At 39.7% G+C, this 20,960-nt stretch overlaps 1 protein-coding gene across 3 annotated transcripts; it reads right to left on the bottom strand.

Moving 5' to 3' along the window:
- Window positions 1–1,215: 1,215 nt before the first annotated feature.
- Window positions 1,216–15,880, bottom strand: mat2b (methionine adenosyltransferase 2 non-catalytic beta subunit methionine). Of its 3 annotated transcripts, none has more exons than XM_061740490.1 (7): window positions 15,668–15,880; window positions 9,456–9,691; window positions 7,933–8,047; window positions 5,427–5,579; window positions 2,607–2,803; window positions 1,633–1,746; window positions 1,216–1,458 (listed from the first exon to the last, which is right to left on the bottom strand). In XM_061740490.1, exons 2-7 carry the CDS (start codon window positions 9,552–9,554, stop codon window positions 1,285–1,287), a joined length of 852 nt encoding a protein of 283 aa, XP_061596474.1. In that variant the 5' UTR covers window positions 9,555–9,691; window positions 15,668–15,880; the 3' UTR covers window positions 1,216–1,284. The 3 variants fall into 3 exon arrangements, with proteins under 3 accessions (XP_061596474.1, XP_061596473.1, XP_061596472.1); XM_061740489.1 differs by having other exon boundaries at window positions 9,456–9,650; XM_061740488.1 differs by lacking the exon at window positions 15,668–15,880 and adding an exon at window positions 15,288–15,456 and having other exon boundaries at window positions 9,456–9,650.
- Between the last annotated feature and the right edge of the window lie 5,080 nt (window positions 15,881–20,960).

Below are 20,960 nucleotides of genomic sequence, written 5' to 3'. Positions count from 1 at the left end.
CCCTGCCAGGGTTTATAAACAGCAGCTGCATACCGGAAGAGGCTCTGCTGATTTGGGATAGCTTGTTGCAAGGCTATGCCCCATGTGCCATTTTTGAAGACTATTGTTTTTGCCTTCCCCTGTATGTCTTTGTGCTTTTTATAATAAAAAGCCTTATTTTTTGGCATTCTACGCTCTGCAAGGTTCTTTTTACACCTCATCACCCATCTCCAGTTTTGCCTTGTCCCCTTGTACGTGGGGAGGCCGCTCTGGTTCCTCACATGGTTACACTCGGGGGCGGTGGCCATAGGTGCGAGGGTCCGATCAACTAATCAATTAACAAAAAATCACGAGGCAGGTTTACTGACCCACATCTTTAATATCAATGTATTTACATTAAAACATTTTATTTTCCACATCAGATGACAGTTTCAGGTATTCCTCTACTATTCAGTGCACTGATGTATTTGAAATGATAATCAGTATCAAAGTAATTTGTCGGACAGATGCTCAGTTTCAATTCAGTGGCATTTTTCTTCATTCTTCTTCCACAGTTTGTTGTCTCCAGTTTCCTTTCAAATGTAAAAACAAAGCTTGGAATTTTTCGTTTATACCGTAACAAATCAGACCAACTGCCTGCAGATAGAACTCACAATTCAGCTCGAAACACAAACGTTTGGACACTCCTGCTATTGCGATTGGTTTAAATGAGTTTGGTTATGCCTTGTTTGTTTTTAACCATTTCAGATTATTACAAAATAACGTACAGTGAAATGCAGTGTTTTGTTTTTCATGAAACTTCATAGGTGGAATAAGTGATTATGTCAAAAATCAACAAACTGAGAGCAATCTTTTTAAAAACCCTGAAAATGAGCAGGATCAGTGGAAACTCCGCAACGGAGACGTCACGGTTTCCTGCTCTAAAAATCAAGAATCCGTGATCCGAACTGAGAGGAGCACACTGACAGCCCACGACTAGGAACCTTTTTCATGATGAATAAAGGGAAAAGTAAACGAAAGACTCTGAGGAGCCGTTTGTTCCTCCTGGTTGGGGCCCAAACTTTTGCTTTTCCATTATTTCAAACTACAAACAAAAATCTAAGAACCCCCTCTATAAATGCTAGAGAAATTCATCAACCTTTAGCTTTGTCTTTTAGAAATAACTTCATTCTATCTTTTATTTCCCCCGACTCCCCTACTCGCTTATAAGACCCCCCCCCCCCCCCATCCATCCCATCCTCCGCCGCCCCATCCGTCCCACATTTGTCCTGTGTCTGCTGTCCATTCCTGGTCCAGCCCCTGCAGTCAGTGGAAGACAGTCTGTCTCCAGCGTTTGTCGGGGGTGAACGGCCAGAGACAGTCGCCGATGGCAGAAGCGAATGGTCGCTGCTCAACGCTGAGGTTCAACAGCTCCAGACGAGAACAGTTTAACTGGCTGTTCATTGGACGAGGAGTCGAGGGGGGCGGTTGCTCTGTCATCTGCAGAAACAAAGCCACAGCTTTATTAGCAGTAGCTCTACCACAGTAGTACTACAAGTATAGTATTAGTAGCTCACATATCTCAGTCTTTATATTGAAATAAAAGAGAAGAATGGAACTTGCTGATACTTTTTCTATTTAAATGTTTGTGCTATGATGAAATAAGACACTTACAGGTATCAGGTGGTTGGATGGCAGGTTGAAGGCCTGCGCCATGGCAACAGCCATCTCATATTTGGTCATCTGCTCTTTACCTGAGAAGTGGAAGACTCCTCTGATAGACGGGTCCTACAGAGGGAGAGTAGACAGTGAGTAGGGGTGGGCAAAAATATCGATATGGCAATATATCGCGATACTTTTCCAGCCGATTCAATATCGATATTCAAAATTTGAATATCGATTTTTTTTTTTTTTTTTTTTTTTTAATATTTTTTATCCCCGATTTTTTCCCCATTATATCACCCAGTGCTCCTACCTAAGTGACAGTCCTGGGCATTGCCACTCTCTACCAACCCTGGGAGGGCCCTGCACTGAGCTCCGGTTTTATTTCACGTTTTATTTCATTTTTCATTTATTTTTTATATAACACAATTGCCTGTCCTTAAAAAATGAAAAATAATGGACAGAGGTTTATTTATTTATGGATTTATATCTATACTGACTGATCACTGTGCCTGTCCTTGGTTTTAGTACCCATCTTTCTTGTGTTTATTATCATTTGCCACATAATTAAAGCAACCTCATACTAAATTTAATGTTAATTTCATATGATGTAAATAATATGAAAAACATAAACAAATATGTTGTAACTTTAGCTTGTATAGTTATAATAAAACATTGTTTTGACTCAGTTTGTCCCATGAATTGTCACTATAATCTGATGAACGTGCAACTCAGATTTTAAGATCCATCACTATCATCTGATGTACAGACTTGGATTTTAAGATGTGTAATGCATTTTTTAATTTTTCGGTGAACTATGTAGAATATAATAATCGGGATATCGCATAATCGGGATATCGCAATGTGTATCGTATCGTGGCTCAAGTATCGTGATGCGTATCGTATCGTGAGGTCATTCCCAATACCCACCCCTAACAGTGAGTGTGGGTGGATAGGTGAGGGGGGGGGGGCCTGCCAACACTCACCTGTCTGGCTCTCTCAGCCAGCTTCCTGCAGACAGCAGCCACATCTCGAGTGTTAGTGGGGAACCTCTGGAGGCAGTGGTCCAATGTGTAGCTCTCCTCCGTGGCCTCCAGAACTGTCAGCCACAGCGCCGTCACCGCACTCTCTGTCACTGACTCCACCTCCCCGAACAGAACGGGAACACGAAGAATCAGGGCACCTGTGTACGACACGGGTGAGGAGGAGAGTCATCCCAACCAAGGGCAACAGGGACACGTGAGGAGGAAAGTCACTTGGACAGGCTGGTATCCTGGTTTACTGGAACCAGAGAAAAATGGATTTCTCCTCCTCACCAGAAAACCAAAGTCTTGGTCTCTTCTGTAACAAAATCCACATAAACCTGAATGAGGCATTAAAGCTGGTGATTGATATTAAAATGGATCAAGTTGGAGTTGTTAATACCAATATCAGAAATATTCGCCGATAGTGTCCAAAATAAGGCGTTTTATTGAGAATCTACAGGACTGTCTTAGAAAATTAGAATATTGTGATTGTCTGTAATACAATTACAAAAACAAAAATGTCATACATTCTGGATTCATTACAAATCAACTGAAATATTGCAAAGCCTTTTATTATTTTAATATTGCTGATCATGGCTTACAGCTTAAGAAAACTCAAATATCCTATCTAAAAAAATAGAATATTCTGGGAATCTTAATCTTAAACTGTAAGCCATGATCAGCAATATTAAAATAATAAAAGGCTTGCAATATTTCAGTTGATTTGTAATGAATCCAGAATGTATGACATTTTTGTTTTTTTTAAATTGCATTACAGAAAATAAAGAACTTTATCACAATATTCTAATTTTCTGAGACAGTCCTGTATGTCTGTGCACAATCTCATACCATGACCATTTTTTATGACTGAATTCAAATTATTCTTTATCGCACTAAAAGCAATAGGCTGTTCATCTACTCTGTATTGGAAATTATTGTTTTGAGTCGCCTGAAGTTGCAGCACATACGTTATCTGACTGAGCCATCGAGCATTACAATAAGGTTAGCAATATAGGTTTATTTTAGATTGCAACATGCTCCTTGTGGAGGTCTACAGTTTCCAAACTCAATTCAATTTTATTCATATAGCGTCTATTACAACACAAGTTGTCTCTATTTATTACATAAACATTGGGAGGAAAAAACTCCTCTAGTGGGAGAAAAACCTTAAGCCAAACAGTGGCAAAAAAAAACTCCCCTTTAGGAGGGAAGAAACCTTGAGCAGGACCTGGATCATAAGGGGGGACCCTCGTGCCAGAGACCAGCTGGGCAGAGCAGGAAAAGAGAAAACAGACAGAGAGAATGAAGAACAGAGAAAGGAGGAACACACACACGATGGTTAGTTGGTGTAAGCACAGAGCGGGTGGAAGGAGCGTTTCAGCGTTTCATTCGACTGAAAGCCGTAGTGTTGGCGGAAGAAATGAAAATTGAACAATTTCATGGAGGTCCGTCTTGGTGCTTTCGCTTTTGCTTCACGGTGCCAGCGCAGCAGCAGCGCCCGGCAGATTATATGGAAAAGATGGAGAGCTTCCGCTCATTCTGCAGCCGACACATCACCGACAAACTCATCCAGCCCAGCCACATAACCAACATGTTCGACATCCCGGTGAATAACGCGGTGGAGAGGACGGGGGGGCGCGTCGCCGCCGTACCCTACGCCGTACCCTACGCCGTAGGCTAGCGCGGTGGAGAGGACGGGACTAAGTTTTGCTCCCGCTCTATTTTTAAATAAGCACTCTTGTGTGCTTGTGTATGTGTTCTGCAGCGCGCGGGTGTGTTTTGCGGCGTGCGTGTGTGCGCGCTCCGTGTCTGTAGTCGGCGCCTTTTCAGTCGGTGTGCCGTATGTGTGTTTTAAATCCAAAAATTACACACAAAACTGAGGATGCGCCTTTCCACACGGTGCGCCGAATGGTCGTGAAAATACGGTACAACGAAGCTATGTTTAAGACGAGCTGCTCTAGTCTTGTCCTGTAGCTGCAGCTGCAACTACTGGACCAAACACACTAGAGTTTACACAAACTAAGCTTTACTCAACACAAATGTTTTAAGTTTGGTTTTAAAGGTGGAGCTGGTGTCAACCTCCTTAACCCAAACTGGAAGTTGGTTCTAAAGTAATGGTGAGTGATATCAGAAGGCCCGCACTCCAAATCTACATTTGAATCTCCAAGTAAACCTGCACTCTGAGACCAGATAACTCTATTAGAAACATAAGGTACTATTGGGTCTTGCAAATATCGCAGAGCTAGGTCGTTTAGGACTTTATCCGCAAGTAATACAATTTTGAATTGAATTCTAAGTTTTACGGGGAGACAGTAACACTGGAAAGACGTGGTCTCTCTTGTTGATTCCTGTCAGCATTCACGTTGCTGCATTTTGGATGAGCTAGAGGATATTAAGAGAATTACTTGGACCAAACTGAAATCAGAACAATAATATAGAAACTTGTAGACTTCTTTGTCCTAGTGGATCAGCTCCTGTTGGTCTTTGGGAATGTTGGCTTTCACTGCATAACTGAAGATCTGGAGCTGTAGTACAGTTTCTGTACTACAGGTTGGAGATGCATCTCTTACTGCTCCTTATTCAATAAATATTTGTTTTTTGAATCTGATGTTGGTTAAAAAAAGGTTTCAATTCTTTTTTTACAAACAGGTAGCTACCAATAAAAGGTCCTGTTGGATGGTGTCCTCAACTAGCAGGAACAACTTCCTGGGTCATCTGAAAACCACAGACAACCGGGACACAAACAGGCGAATGGAGACAAACGGGTGTAGACGGGCCTACCTGGACAGTGTCTCTGAACTTCTCTCTCTCCCTCTAGTTTGCTTCTTCCGTACACGTTGAGTGGATTGGGGGAGTCATCTTCTCCATACGGAGGATTCCTCCCATCAAACACGTAGTCGGTGCTGATGTAGAGCAGCAGAGCTCCACACACACCTGCAGAAACATGTTACATATATGACCAGTAACATACACGCTCTCAGATCCATCAATGGTTGGGGGATTTTTTACCCCTCTACCTGCCTGCCTCCTTATAATGCATCTATCTCAACAACCCCCCCTCCCATAAAAAACAAAAACAAACTCTACCTACGGGGAAAACTGCAGCATATATGGGATCATATAACCTCCATGCCACATCTTTATGATCATTATTATTTGACAATTCAATTTTAAAATAATAAAAAAAAAAGATCATCTATTGCAGTAGTTCAAACATTAAGAATGTTGTGTACACATAAATTCATATAAAAATGTTAAATTAAGTGATTTCAGAGTTTTTTGTCAAAATGAATTGGCACTAGCCTGAAAAAAGGTCATGTGGTGCAACCATGGTTCATATTAAAATTAATTAATTTCCTTAACATCTTGACATCTTTTTTTTTTTACAAGCTTTCAGTATTATACAAAAATTGTTGTTTTTTAATGGTCGCGCCACATGATATTTCATAAAATGGACATCAGTCAAACTTTGTTTGTATATTATGATGGAAATATAAATACAAATGTGTTGCAATCTTACACACTACAAGACACTTGGAAATCATGCCAGATAGGGCAGAAGATTGATTTAAAAACATTTAGAGTGATTTGAAATAAGTTTTCAAAACAAGAGTCATGGTCGGACGGTTGCACCACATGACATTTTGATGTTTAAAACAACAACAAAATCCCAAATAACTAGTATTTTTTGTAAAATTCAAGTGAGTCCATATGTGGGACAGGTAGGTCATATATTTGGTATTTTTTTATCCATTTAAACCTTTTTTGAATTGAAAAAAAAAATGTGTTTTAGAAAATATAGGCGTCACGTCATTGACCCGTATACATAAATCGGTATGCAGCTATGTGTGTGTGTGTATTTCCACGTTTGTATGTAGTGAGGAAAGTACATCCATATACATAGCCTAGACTACAGTACTAACCCTTCTCCATCACTCATTCCTCTGTGGGCGGTTTCCACAGGATCCTGTCCCTTCACCAGCATTGGAAGTATTTCCTACATTGACTTTAGGACTTCCAACCCATACTCAGTGCAGATGTTTCTGTACACTATAACTTCTGGCTGGTTGTGTCATCCCATGTATGCTTTGCCTTCTGGCATTTTGCATCCCGCTATTATGTGCGGGATTGTTTCTGGGGCAATTTTGTGCAGTCTGCAAAGTTTGTGAATCTTTGTTTAGCGTTAGTGTATCATTACACTCTTTTTGTATGGCACCTTTTTGTGTCTTTGTTTTTATGTACATGTTTGTATTTTAAGAATCAACACCAGAACTGAAGGTAGTGGGACGTGAAAAAAAAAAAAGAGTTTCTGCGAATAGGAGTGTTCCGGCCGCAGGAGGAAAGACCAGCCGCCATCATCGGAGAAACACTTCCTGGAAACTTCCAGCGCCTATGGCCAATCTGATATATGGTGGGAACGGAACGTTGGCCAATCTGATATACGGTGGGAACGGAAAGTATTCATACCCCTTTAAATACTTCCCTCTTTGTTTCATTGCAGCCACTTTCTAAAATCAAAAAGCAACCCATCTTGACAGAAAAGAACAGAAATGTAGAAAATTTTGCAAATTTATTGCTGAACTTGAATTATGCTGAACTACGACAACACGTAATTCTATGGGACACTACTACTACATTTTTCTTACTCTTAAGTGTTTATATTTTGCTACTCTGGATATCTTTTATGTTTAAATGCCATTTCAACATCACCCTAATGCTTGATTGTACTTGGGCATTTATCAAACACCCAAAGGTTGACTTGTTAGTTCTGTGTGAGGAAGTGTTTTGATCTGATTATCGTAATGCTGCTGGACAGGACGTCTAAAACAGAGCAGAGTATCTGTAGAGTCGGAACCAGAACCCGGTAAAAAGACTGACTGGGGTCGGTGCTGGTAGGAACTTGGATTTCACGGTTACTGCACTTTTATCACTTTGTCACAAGACTGTCAAGTCTCCTCCTTAGTCTTCTGCTACTACTTGGAAGCTCCTTCTGCAGCATCCTACCATCATTTTCCCTAACCTCCTACAGTAACACCACCATGTACTACAGTGACATCACCATATACTACAGTAACACCACCAGGTACTACAGTAACACCACCATGTACTACAGTGACACCACCATGTACTACAGTGACACCACCATGTACTACAGTGACACCACCATGTACTACAGTGACACCACCATGTACTACAGTGACACCACCATGTACTACAGTGACATCACCAGGTGCTGCAGGAAGACCAAAATGAAGGCATGAGGTTGAATCATTAGGCGACTACTTACCTGCCTCTTTTGCGAGTGTGCTTGTGGCATGCACATTCAGACTGACTGCTGCTTCGGTGTGTCTCTCCACAACATCTGGACGCCTTTCTGCTGCACAATGAACGATCACATCAGGCTGAAACACATTCAAAAACTTTATTTAGACTTGTGATGTCCCTGATTCTGGATCCAGGAAGGTCATGTGATGCCTCTTCCTCCTACTCAACTTGTGACAGTGCCACACTGGGTGTAACAAAATGAGAGATAACAATGTGAATGTTTATATTGAAGACAAAAAAAATCTCCAAAAACTAAATGTAAATAGTGATGAGTGATGTGTAAACCCTGAATAGATCATTATTGGGCCACAGCCATGTGTTACACAAAGAAAGGCCCAACATCAGCAGCAAAGCCTGACCACATGGTTTGCGACAAAGAAACCCTCTAAAATAACACAGAACCCCAGCAGGCTGGGCTCCATTTATGACACCTCGGTGATAAAGAAGTGGCCTCTCGTGGGGATTGACCCCAAACCCCAGCAGGAGTCCCTGCTGATGTACAGCGGCCCTGGTCTATGCATTTGAATGAGAGGAGTCATTTATGGTCCTTTTGAACGCATTTGTAACATTTGCTGGTTTAAATGCCTGTGTTCGGACTCCTTCCTTTCTCTGTTACTCTAGAGCGCTTCCCATGGTGACAGGCTGGCACGCATAGTTTGGTTATTAATGTTTGGTTATTAATTCCCGATATTCAGGTGGTGCCCCATTTCTATTTATTCATTTTGACAATCTATTTAAGATATTATTAACTGTCGTCAGTCAATTGTTAATAACCCTTCAATAGCTAAACACGCACTCCCTTGGAGTCAATCACTGGAAAAATGTATCTAAAAGGCTGACATAGCAATTGGGCGGGGGTGTCTTTCAGAAATTCAAAATTTCCCAGAAGCACTGAAGATCAGAGGTGCGTGCCAGGGATTGGGATTTTCTGCAACAACACACCTTGATCGGTTCTTCGTAGATGCAACAAATGCGACATGTATTGATCTGTGGAGCGCTTCATCCCCGGACGAAGGAGTGGATGAACGACCCGGACTGCTAAACGACGCTGGAATCTGCTGAAACCTTATTTGTTTTGTTTTTTTATGGTTTATATTTTTCACCTCAATGTGGGATTGGAGAATCGGTGCAGTCTTTCTTTTGGTTTTGGATTATCAAGAATCTGTTTATGGAAGTTTTCAATTTAAACGTGTGGAAGGGTTGGGATTCGTGGGGTAAGCAATTATTTATTTTTTGTCAAATGGCAAGTGCTGAACTAATTTAAGTTATGATGATAATAACCTGTGCATGGCACATTAAAATCCAATTGTTTCCTTTTCTTCCTTTTGAATGTTTTATACTCATGCATGCAGAATCCCTCAGTATATAACCATCTCAAACAATAACGAACAGGTATTTACATTTTAGAGTGTTACACACTCTTCCAGTTCTGTTGCAGATCCTGGCCTAACCCTAACCCCCCATAGTCCTGCAGGTAAAAGTTACCTTGTACTCATGGAGAAGTCTCCTGACAGCGTCCTCATCAGTCAGATCGCAGCGCAGGAAGCGAGGTCTGGCTCTCCTGTATCCGGTGCCGATGACCATCCACCCACCAGTCTGAAACTCACTGCAGACGGCCCGGCCCAGAAGACCTGTTGCCCCGGTAACCAGGACCCTTGGACCCTGGACCAGCGCCTCCTCCTGGTGGATGATCAGAGTTCATTCTGAACAACGTGGCAAATCTAGACATTTCAAAATGGGGTGGCAACATGATTACTGTTATACATTAACAACATGTTGCCCAAACACACAGGCCCAGTTTCACTGTCAGTTAGCATGTAACTATCTTTTGTGCAGCTCAATGGGGTCCTACTAAGACCGGAAAAGTCTCAATTTAACCAGAAGGTTAACTTCTAGTTGAACCTGACTGCAGCATCACAACAAAAGACAGAATCAGTTGGTAGTCGAGGAAGCTGACTGGCATCAGAGCTGCAGGCTGACTAACTGAGGGTGCTGGTTCCACCAGACTCCTTCAGCTGTTCCATGCTGGAGGACCTGTGGGGCTCCTGGTAAATACTTGCAACAGGACCTCCTGGTTTAAATGTCATTTTGGTGGATAAAGTCAGAAATAATTGTTATACAGTAGGGCTGCACGATTCTGGACAAAATGAGAATCACGATTTTTTTGCTTAGAATTGAGATCACGATTCTCTCACGATTTTTTTCCAATATAAAATGTATTGCACTTATTACTTTAACTTTGCAACAGCTGAACAAAAATATAATAACAATAAACATCTCTTGTCTTCTTTACACAAACCTTTGAATAATTTAAACAATAATAACAATTTTGAACAATATTTGTTCCTCCCTGAGTTGAACACCCTTTCAGAAAGGGGACTTGTAACAGATCCTGTAGTTCTGAGGCAACAAATTATTCCTCTGGCTGCTTTTTGCTGTAACAGCTGACATTGAACATAAAAACAATAAACATCTCTCTTGTCTTTAAATAATTTTAACAATAACAATTTTAACAATATTTATGTGCAATATGTGTCAGGTGATGAGAAAGGTAATGTAGATGTTTCTCCAAATCTCACAATCATTAACAAAATATAACAAACATGACACCATGATAGTTGACCATGACAGGACTACAACAACCTAGAACATAGGCCTAGTCCTTTTTTTATGCAGCCATCTTTAAAAAAAAAAAAAAAAAAAAAAATTTAAATCGTCGTCATTTGGAAATGAGATCGCGTTCAAGCATGAATCGAGATCGCGATTTTTTAACGATTAATCGTGCAGCCCTATTATACAGTAACAGTTTAAGATTCCCAGAATATTCTAATTATTTGAGATAGGATATTTGAGTTTTCTTAAGCTGTAAGCCATGATCAGCAATATTAAAATAATAAAAGGCTTACAATATTTCAGTTGATTTGTAATGAATCCAGAATGTATGACATTTTTGTTTTTGTAATTGCATTACAGAAAATCACAATATTCTAATTTTCTGAGACAGTCCTGTAGATGATAGAATGAGCCTCAATTTATTTTTCTAGTTATGCCCATTTAATGTTTCATGTGGCCTATAGTTTCAAAACACAAACCTTTTGAACAATGAGAACAAGTAAAATAAAGCAATGGCATTCAAATTAAAATGACCATGTTAATTAAAATACTGTACCCCCTCCCTCCCCAAATTACAGAAGTCTAGTGCTCCTGGCAGTATCTGTGTATTCCAGCATCAAGCTGTGCATCTGAACGTGTCTTCAGCACATCTGGGAATATCTGCAGTCCAAGGCGTTCTAGACTGACCGAGGAAAATGTAGACATTCTTGTTTTCTTGGCTAGGAACCTGAAAAATGAAAAACAATGATAGCCAGCCAGCCACCCTAGGAGTTTTTGCTGCTACAGTATTTTATTTAACATGGGTGACTTTAATTTGAATGGCATTGCTTTATTTTACTTGTTCTCACTGTTCTAAAGGTTTGAAAATTTTAATATCCCATGCCAATTATTTATTTTATTCATTGTTGTTATTGTTCCCAAAGTCTGCTTTAAAATAAAGGAAAATATTGACATTTGAGAGTGTTCCACCTTTTTACAAAAAGTATCGAAACGTATCGAAATACATATTGGTATCGGTATCGAAACAGAAATTTGGTATCGTGACAACCCTAGGTCATGCCTACTTTCTGTACCCAGAGATAGAACCAAACACAGTGAGGCAGCGTTCAGCTTTAATGCTCCTCAGCTGTGGAACAAACTCCCAGAATGCATCAGGGCTGCTGAAGTTCTCATTTGCTTTAAGTGAAGGTTGACAACGTCAAGTGTGCAGAGCACGCTGTGCTAACGTTGCTACTTCACGGAGTAAAACTAAAAACTTCCAGCCCTATAAACAAGAATGAGATAAGATAAGAGATGAGATATTTCTTTATTACTCACTTACTTTAAAACTCACGTGTTACTCACGTGTTAGCAGCAGTACACTTACACACACACACGCAAAAAGTAAAAAATATATGAGTAAGGTGGGTGTAAGTACAAGGAATGCTTTGTAGAAGCAGTGATATTAATGATAAATAAAGTTCTTATAAAATTGAGGTATCCATGAGGAAGAAGTAGTGTGGTGGTGTGGGCTGGGGTGGGCAAAAGGTTCAGTGTGAGGAGAGACCGACCTCCTTCACATGTGGACAACTCAGACATTATCCGAAAGCACATTAAATAAGAACATTATTTAGATATTGATTCGGTACATCAATGAATAACCAATCGTACTTTTAGTGAGAATCATACACCTGAAAACTCCTACAGCCTCCATCACGTCCAAGTTATGACAGTTTTATATCAGATTACTGACAGTAATGCAGCACCGTCACATTTAATAATTTTAATGTGACTTTTAATGTGAATTTTAACTTATGTTTGCTGCTCCAGATTTATTAGCCTACAGGCCTGACCTGAAGGAACCGGTGTTCTGCCAATTTCTGCTACCTGCCGAGAAATGCTACTTTGTGGTTCTGCGCATTCAAAGTTTGCATAATTTCTTGCACAATGTAAAATTGATAATATGGGATGTTGAGTATTTGATCCTTCAAAATACACTTACCCATGACATGAATTGCATTACACTTTGTGAACATTATACGATAAAGAGAGAACGAAAACCAATTATATGGCTTTATTTGATATTCATTCAGTCATTCGCCTTTATTTAACCAGGCAGGTCATTAATAACACGTTCTTATTTACAATAACGGCCTGGCAAGTGATAGGGCCAATTGGGGGGAAAAGGACGTGGTTTAGGGAGTAAAACACAGTACAATTGTAGCTCTACAAAAAGGTAGAAAACCATTAGGTAGCATTTTTTGGCAAAGGAGCAGAAATTGGCAGAACACCGGTGTCGTGCCAAAAAGTGATTGCCTGCCAGAATCTGATTTCTCCCCTGAAAATGGGTCTTTTTACCTGCCAAAAATTGATTGAAGGCCAAATACAATTAATGAAAGGTTGTTTCTACCTAAATATGATTTGATCTCATTCTTGAGCTTCATAATATAAACACTAGAGCTCACAGGATTGCTTTTAACTCTTTTAAAGGACCATTACAACACAAAATAGGCCTTTTCACCTGCCAAAAATGGATTGAAGACCAAATGCAATTATTGAAAAGTTGTTTCTGCCTAAATATGACTTGATCTAATTCTTGATCTCATTCTTGAAAATCTGACGTTTTAGCGCTATCGCTCAACGGGCTGCTGTGCGCGCTCCCGCGGCCACAAATCAGAAGAAATCAGATTCTGGCAGGCAATCAATTTTTGGCAGAACACCGGGTCAGACCTTGACCCAGAGACAGGTGAGACTGATCCTGTCACATCAGCCTTCATTCATTCAGTATCTCCACCTGAGTCAGATGGAAATACTGAATATCACAGTGATCAATCATGTAACCCCTTATGTGTCAGGTGACCTGACACATAAGGGGTTACATGCAGGCCCAGTTCTACGAGGGTGCATCAGCATGCATTGCATCCTCAGTTTATGTGTTTGCATGCTCAGTTGAAAAGACGAAAAGAAAACTGACAAATGCTCGTGCGTTAAGCCTGATTTATGGTTCCGCGTTAAATTGACGGCGTAGCCTATGGCGTAGGGTACACGGCGACGCGCACCGTACGTTCACGTCCCCGTGTATCCTACGCCGTAGGCTCTGCGTTGGTGCAACGCGGAACCATAAATCAGCCAGTGTCCGTCACTCATCTGCTTCCAGCAGTTTCCTGCACCAGCAAGACGCTGCTCTCTGCTGCTCGGTTAACACAAAGTAACGATGGATGTTCGGAAGTGGTTCAAGCACAACCACGCAAGCAAGTTTACAGGACTGTCTCAGAAAATTAGAATATTGTGATAAAGTCCTTTATTTTTCTGTAATACAATTAAAAAAAACAAAATGTCATACATTCTGGATTCATTACAAATCTACTGAAATATAGCAATCCTTTTATTATTTTAATATTGCTGATTATGGCGAACAGTTTAAGATTAAGATTCCCAGAATATTCTATTTTGTTTAGATAGGATATTTGAGTTTTTTATGAATCCAGAATGTATGACATTTTTTGCATTACAGAAAATAAAAGGACTTTATCACAATATTCTAATTTTCTGAGACAGTCTTGTATATTTATGGTTATATTTATTTGTGTTGCTATGTTTTATTTTCTGTTGCTAGATTGTCTGATGGGTGAGGTAGCCCAAACTAAATGTGGCATTTTCTTTCTTCTGCAGCGATATTGCTGCAAAAATGCACTTGAAAGACACTTTAATTATTACTGTTTGACTGGTATCATTCCACTTGAAATGATTGTCATGTTTAGTGATGGTTTTGAGCTGTATAGATAAAATTAGTTTGAATTTCTATGTTTTATTTTCAGGGTAAGAAACATCTGTTGCTAGATTGCCTGATGGGTGAGGTAGCCAAGACTAAATGTAACATTGTCTTTGTTCTGCAGCAATATTGCTGCAATAAAGCATTTAAAATACACTTTAAATATTCTTGTATTGCTAGTATCATTCCGCTATAAATTATGGGAAAATGCATAATTTAGTAGGGGTGGGCAAAAATATTGATACGGCAATATATCGCGATACATAGTCTCCCGATACGATATCGATATTCAATGTATGTATCGCGATATATTGCCGTATCAATATTTTTGCCCACCCCTAGCTGCACTTTATTTTGTGATTTCAGTGTGGGTGAGACACTGCATTTTATCTTTGTCACTTTAAGTCAGTGGGCAAGTAGCTGTACTGTATTTTTGTGATTTCAATATCAGTGTGGGTTAGACACTGCATTTTATTTTGAGTATTTTGTATCTAAGAATAATGCACACACTGCACTTTTCATTGTGTTTCTTCATGCAAATATGTTGCATAATTAAAATGGCAAGTTTGAATTACATTGTTTTGACTCAGTCTGTCCAATGCATTATCACTATCATCTGATGTACATATATACAACTTGGATTTTAAGATGTGTAATGCATTTTTAAATTTTTCGGTGAACTATGTAGAATATCGCGATATATCGCATAATCGGGATATCGCAATTTGTATCGTAGCTCAAGTATCGTGATGCGTATCGTATCGTGAGGTCCTTCCCAATACCCACCCCTATAATTTAGTGTTGAATAAGGTGCCAGGCATGTGCACCCCCTCTGATCTGAGATGCAGCCCTCCTCATCATGTTCTAGAACCGGCCCTGGTTACATGATTGATCCCAGTGATCAATGACAGCCAGCTGATCTCACTGCTGCACTTTATCAATGACTCTCTCACCTGAACGAGCTGCACGCTGCCCGGGCTGAACAGGATCCTGAGTTCTGCGCATGTGCGGCTTATCTCTGTCATCGTCTGATCGATAAAGTTTCTGATTTCAGTGATCGATGAGCGCCGTTGGCTCGTGCGACTCGAAATTCTTGATGCGTACCTTCTGTCGCCGCTTCCGCTTCCGGTCCGATCAGCTGTTAGCCGCCTGCTGCTAACATGCTAACAGCTGATCAGAGAACCCGGAAATGAAATAGAAGCTCTGGTCCCTTCGTCGTACCAGAAGATTCCGGATTTCCGAGGGAATAATCCTCTGATTCTGCGTCTAAAAATAACTCTGCTTGCGCTTAATTTAGAGGTTTTAAGTCGGTTTGCTGCAATCATCAATTTACCTGCGACCCTGAGATCCTGAAGTCAGGCATCTAGTCCGGACCAGACCGCACAACCCGACCCGAGTCTGTAGCGTCTTCAGATGTCTCTCATAGGCAGATGCTCACAGGCCACGGGGGTTATAGGTGTTCGCTTTTATTCTAGTTAGCGTAAAGATTAAAAAAACAGAACAAAACTGTCTGTCTTCTTCATGCCCTTCACGGACACAGACCGTCTCTGAGCGGAACACTGACCTCTCCCGGTCACTTCTTGTCATTACAGACAGCAACAAAAAACCCAGCAAAGGCCAGTTTAACAGAGGTGTATCCAGTACCAGAGGTGTCAAAAGTATTCACATTCATTACTCAGGTAGAAGTATAGATACTAGAGTTTAAAAATACTCCTGTAGAAGTTGAAGTATCAACTCAAGTTTTTTACTCAAGTAAAAGTATAAAAGTACTGGTTTCAAAACTACTTAAAGTATAAAAGTAAAAGTAATGTAAGGGGGAAAAAAGCCATTAAGGACAAAAGCCATTGAAAATGAATGCATCTTAGTATAATGCAAATATATTAAAGAACCTTATATGTGTACTATTGAGCATTAACATGTGTTTCAGAGAGCAGAAGATATTGTTTATTGTTTATTTAAAAGGATCCCCATTAGCTGACGTTAAAAGGATCCCCATTAGCTGACGCCAAAACGACAGCTAATCTTCCTGGGGTCCAAACGTTAACATACAAACTCAAACATTACAAAGTCAATTCATAGAAATACAATTCTAAATAGAATCATAAATACCAAATCACAAATAAAAACAAGAAACAACATCATACATATCATGTAAACTATAGTGATGTCAACAAATACATTCTTAGTTCCTGTTTAAAACTAACCTTTCTTTTAATGTCAACAATTTCACCTGGAAGACTGTTCCAATGTGCATCTGATCTGTAAAACACTGTCCTCCTCATAGATTCAGACCTAGGTAAGGGTAATGTTATCTGACCACTATTTGCCCTCTGAGTGTTGTATGAATGAGTGTCTGAACAGTAAGTTATTTTATTATAAAGAAATGTAGGAATTTGAGTGTTAATGATGCTATGGAAATATGTAAGCACGCTAGCAGTCAGCCTATCCTCAACCCATCCCTATCCCTATCCCAACAGATATGATGACTTGTTGCCTATAAGTATTGTAACGGTGCAAAAAGTCAAACTTCAGAGGCATGTTATCATTTATCCTAACCTTTATTGGAATGTACATCCAAGTTTAGTTGCAGGAATCTGAGGGCAACAGATGTAAGAACAAAACTGGACAAGAACATCTGAAACAACCACAACCAAATTCACTCTATCCGGATGGAACAATTTAACTGGATAGTTTTTTTTTTAAGGCCGAAATGAAATAGAGTAACGAAGCTGTTTTTAAAATGTAAGGAGTAAAAAGTACAGATAATTGCGTGAAAATGTAAGGAGTAAAAGTAAAAAGTCGTCTGAAAAATAATTACTCCAGTGAAGTATAGATAACCAAAATTTCTACTTAAGTAAGGTAACAAAGTATTTGTACTTTGTTACTTGACACCTCTGGTATCCAGTACTCGAGTTGTAAAAAAAAAAAAAACAGGGGGGATGGTGGATTTTATCATATGGGGACAGATAATTTGTGCTGATTACAAATAATATAATCTATTACAAATAATAGCCCTGACCAAAACACCTGCAGAAATACGGCAGGAATGACATAGCAGCAGTTAAATGCAGCCTTCTGTAAGCTTTAAATATCCACTGGGCTTACATCAAATACATCAAAACACAACAATAAAAAACAGTTTTCTGAACTTATCAATATGACTCTGTCCTTCACAGGATAAGTAAAACGGATCACTGCAAAAACTCAAAATAAGAATATTTGTCCTATTTCTAGTTTAAAAAAAAATCTTATTACACTTAAAACAAGACTCATCACTGGATGATTTTCACCTGTTTTAAGTAGATTTTCACTTGAAATAAGTACAAAAATCTGCCAGTGGAACAAGATTTTTTTGCTTGTAATGAGAAGATAAATCTTGTCCCACTGGCAGATTTTACTACTTATTTCAAGTGAAAATGTACTTGAAACAGGTGAAAATTGTCAAATAAGATGACGACATCCACTGCCAATCCAGGAAGCAGGAACACACGGAGACACACGTCAAGCACTGGAAATCTGCAACAAAAAAAACCACAAACAAAGCACGAAACCGGCACGGAGCCATCCAAAACACGAACAGCAATCGACCTAAATCTTGAGATCTGATCGCAGTCTGAGCTAAGCTATCGCTACCGCTACCTAAACCCAAAAACTAGAGAGCCAGCATGCAGGTGAACAAGCCAGTGTGTATGTCTATGTGTGTGTGTGTGTATGTATATGATCATGCATGTGTGTGTGTGTGTGTGTGTGTGTGTGTGTGTGTGTGTGTGTGTGTATGCATGTGACTAAATGACTATATGTGTGTGTGTGTGTGTGTGTGTGTGTGTGTGTGTGTGTGTGTGTGTGTGTGTGTGTGTGTGTGTGTGTGTGTGTGTGTGTGTGTGTGTGTGTGTGTGTAATAAACCAAACAAAGCTCCACCTGAAGTGTATCTATAGTGGGGGAGGGGGGGGGGCAACCCCGCCACCCGTGAGACCAGAGGCCGACAAGGAAGAGCCCGGAACCCAGGCCACCGGCAACCCCACAGAGGGGAGAAGTAGGAGGGAGGCAACCCACCGCCCGCGAGGCCCCCCCCCCACCCGGCGGCGGCCGAGGGGGCCCGCGGGCCTGCGGAGCACATCTAGGATGAAACTCTGTTTAACCAACTACTCTAGGCTGGTCCTGCAGCTGCAGCTATGACTACTGGCTCTAACACACTAGAGTTTACACTAACTAGAGGCTTTACTAAACAGAAACGTTTTAAGTTTGAATTTAAAGGTGGAGGTGGGGTCAGCCTCCTTAACCCAAACTGGGAGTTGGCTCCATAAAAATGTTTCCTGATGGGATAAGACCAGCCCTCCAAATCTACATTTGGATCTTCTAGGAATTACAAGTAAACATGCATTCTGAGAATGGGGAGCTCTGTTAGGAACATAACTTATAAGGTACTATTAGGTCTTGGAGATAACAAGGAGCTAGGCCTTTTAGGACTTTATATGCAAATAACAGAATTTTGGATTGGATTGTAAATTTTATGGGGAGCACTGCTGCATTTTGGATCAGCTGGATTCATAGATTCATATTCATAGAATTACTTGGAAATCCTGCTAATAAAAGATTGCAATAATCTTATCTAGAAGATATAAACACATGAAGTAGTTTTTCAGCATCACCCTGGGAGAGAATGCTCTTAATGTTTGCATATTACAGTGATGAATAAACGCTGTGTTACCATCCTGATTAAAATGCATTTTGTTTCTGGATAATGTTTCCCAAGGGCTGCATGTGTAAACTAAACAACATTGGTCCTAGCAGTGAACCCTGCTGAACACCATAGCAGACCTTCTTCTGTTCTAAAGAAACCTCATGTACATGGACAAGCTGGAATCTGTCAACAGCTCCGCTCAGCCAGTGAAAAGTGCCTGGTGCTTCCACCACAACATGGCATTAAATCAGTAGTAGCTTCAGTCAGTAGCATTTCTTGTATAAAGGGACTGTTGTATTGGGTGGGAAGGGAACTGCTTAAATTTTTTTTTAATTTAATGGCTTACAGCTACCTTTTATATATTTATATATATATATATATATATGTACACGCTTTTATATGTTGAAACCACCTTAAAATAAAGCATTTTTCACAGAGAAAAACAAGGATGGCCGCCTTGTTCATTTTTACAAGGCAGCTGCGGGCAGTCACATGACTTATTGGCAGGCCAACAGAAAATGATAGGAAATGGAGCGATGGAGCGATGACATGGGCCCCACACAGTTTGGGGATAGTTACACAATGTTAACTTTAGTGACCTCCAATTGCTGTAGGCAGGTGTCATTAGCCCTGACATACATGGTAACTATGGTAACGCGCGGGGGATGTCTCTCTCCCAGTGACCCATTGACCCAGCTTCTTAAGAAACAAGAACACATTTTACTATATCAAATACACAGTTTTTTTTTTAAATTCCATAACAAAGGAAAACACTGTAGTGGCCATTGTCTCTTTACAATATTCATGCTATGTTCAATAATTTGACTTATTGATGTATAATAATAATAATAATAATAATAATAATAATAATAATAATAATAATAATAATAATAATGATAATAATAATAATAATAATAATAATAATAATAATAATAATAATAATAATAATAATAATAATAATAATAATAATAATAATAATAATAATAAATAATAATAATAAAAATAAATTCCAAAATAATAATTGTCAATTTCCCCGAGGGAACCTCCGAAAGAGATTAATAAAGTCGTCTGAATCTGAATCTAATAATAATAACAAAACCAAATGGGCCCCTTTAACAGCAATGGTCTCACTTTGCTTTTAACAAACAAACAAAAACATTAAATAAAGGAAAAACACATTTAGCCCCAAATGTGTGTGTGCGTGTGCGCGTGTGTATGTGTGTGTGTGAATGTGCGTGTTGTAACTTAGGTTACCTGTACACATTCATGGAATGCTTGGAGCTGAAACTTAGACGTTACCTGGTAACACACAATTCTATTTTCTGATTGGCCAATAGGTTGGTTCCTCCAGACAGCGGCTCTGAGCTGTATGAGAGCTCAGCACACATTAGCGTATTCTACCTTTGACTAGTTTGTGGGTTGTTGGGATTTGTAGTTAAGTTAATTTCTCGGTGTGAGAAATGTCATGTGTTGCATGTTAGCGTGTGAACCGCTTTTTTTTTAAAGCACACACGACAAATTTGCCTTTGCTCTCTTAATTGAAAAAAAAGAGAAAAACAATGGAAATATAAACATAAGCAACAACAATAATACAATGAAAATGATAAACATAAAAATAAGATAAATAAAACAAAAATGACAAAAACTATCTTAAAAAAACAGTACTGTAGGTAAACTAAAATGTATATACATACATTTATATACACATAAATATCTGTGTTGGAGAGTTTTTGTTTGAGTCTTGGTTTTAGCTGTTTAATACAGACACAGCCTGAGGGAAGAAGCTGCTCTTGTGTCTTGAGTTTTTGGCGTCCTGAGTTCTGTAGCGCTGCCCAAAGGAGAGAAGTTCAAAAAGATTGTGACCAGGGTGTGATGGGTCTGCAGAGATGTTACCTGCCCGTTTCCTGACTCTGCACAGGTACAGGTCCTGGATGGAGGGCAGGC

The sequence above is a fragment of the Cololabis saira genome, chromosome 14, assembly GCF_033807715.1.
Source record: "Cololabis saira isolate AMF1-May2022 chromosome 14, fColSai1.1, whole genome shotgun sequence".
Taxonomy (NCBI): domain Eukaryota; kingdom Metazoa; phylum Chordata; class Actinopteri; order Beloniformes; family Belonidae; genus Cololabis; species Cololabis saira.
The sequence above is the reverse complement of the archived record's forward strand: the minus strand, read 5'-3'. Positions and strand labels throughout refer to the sequence as shown.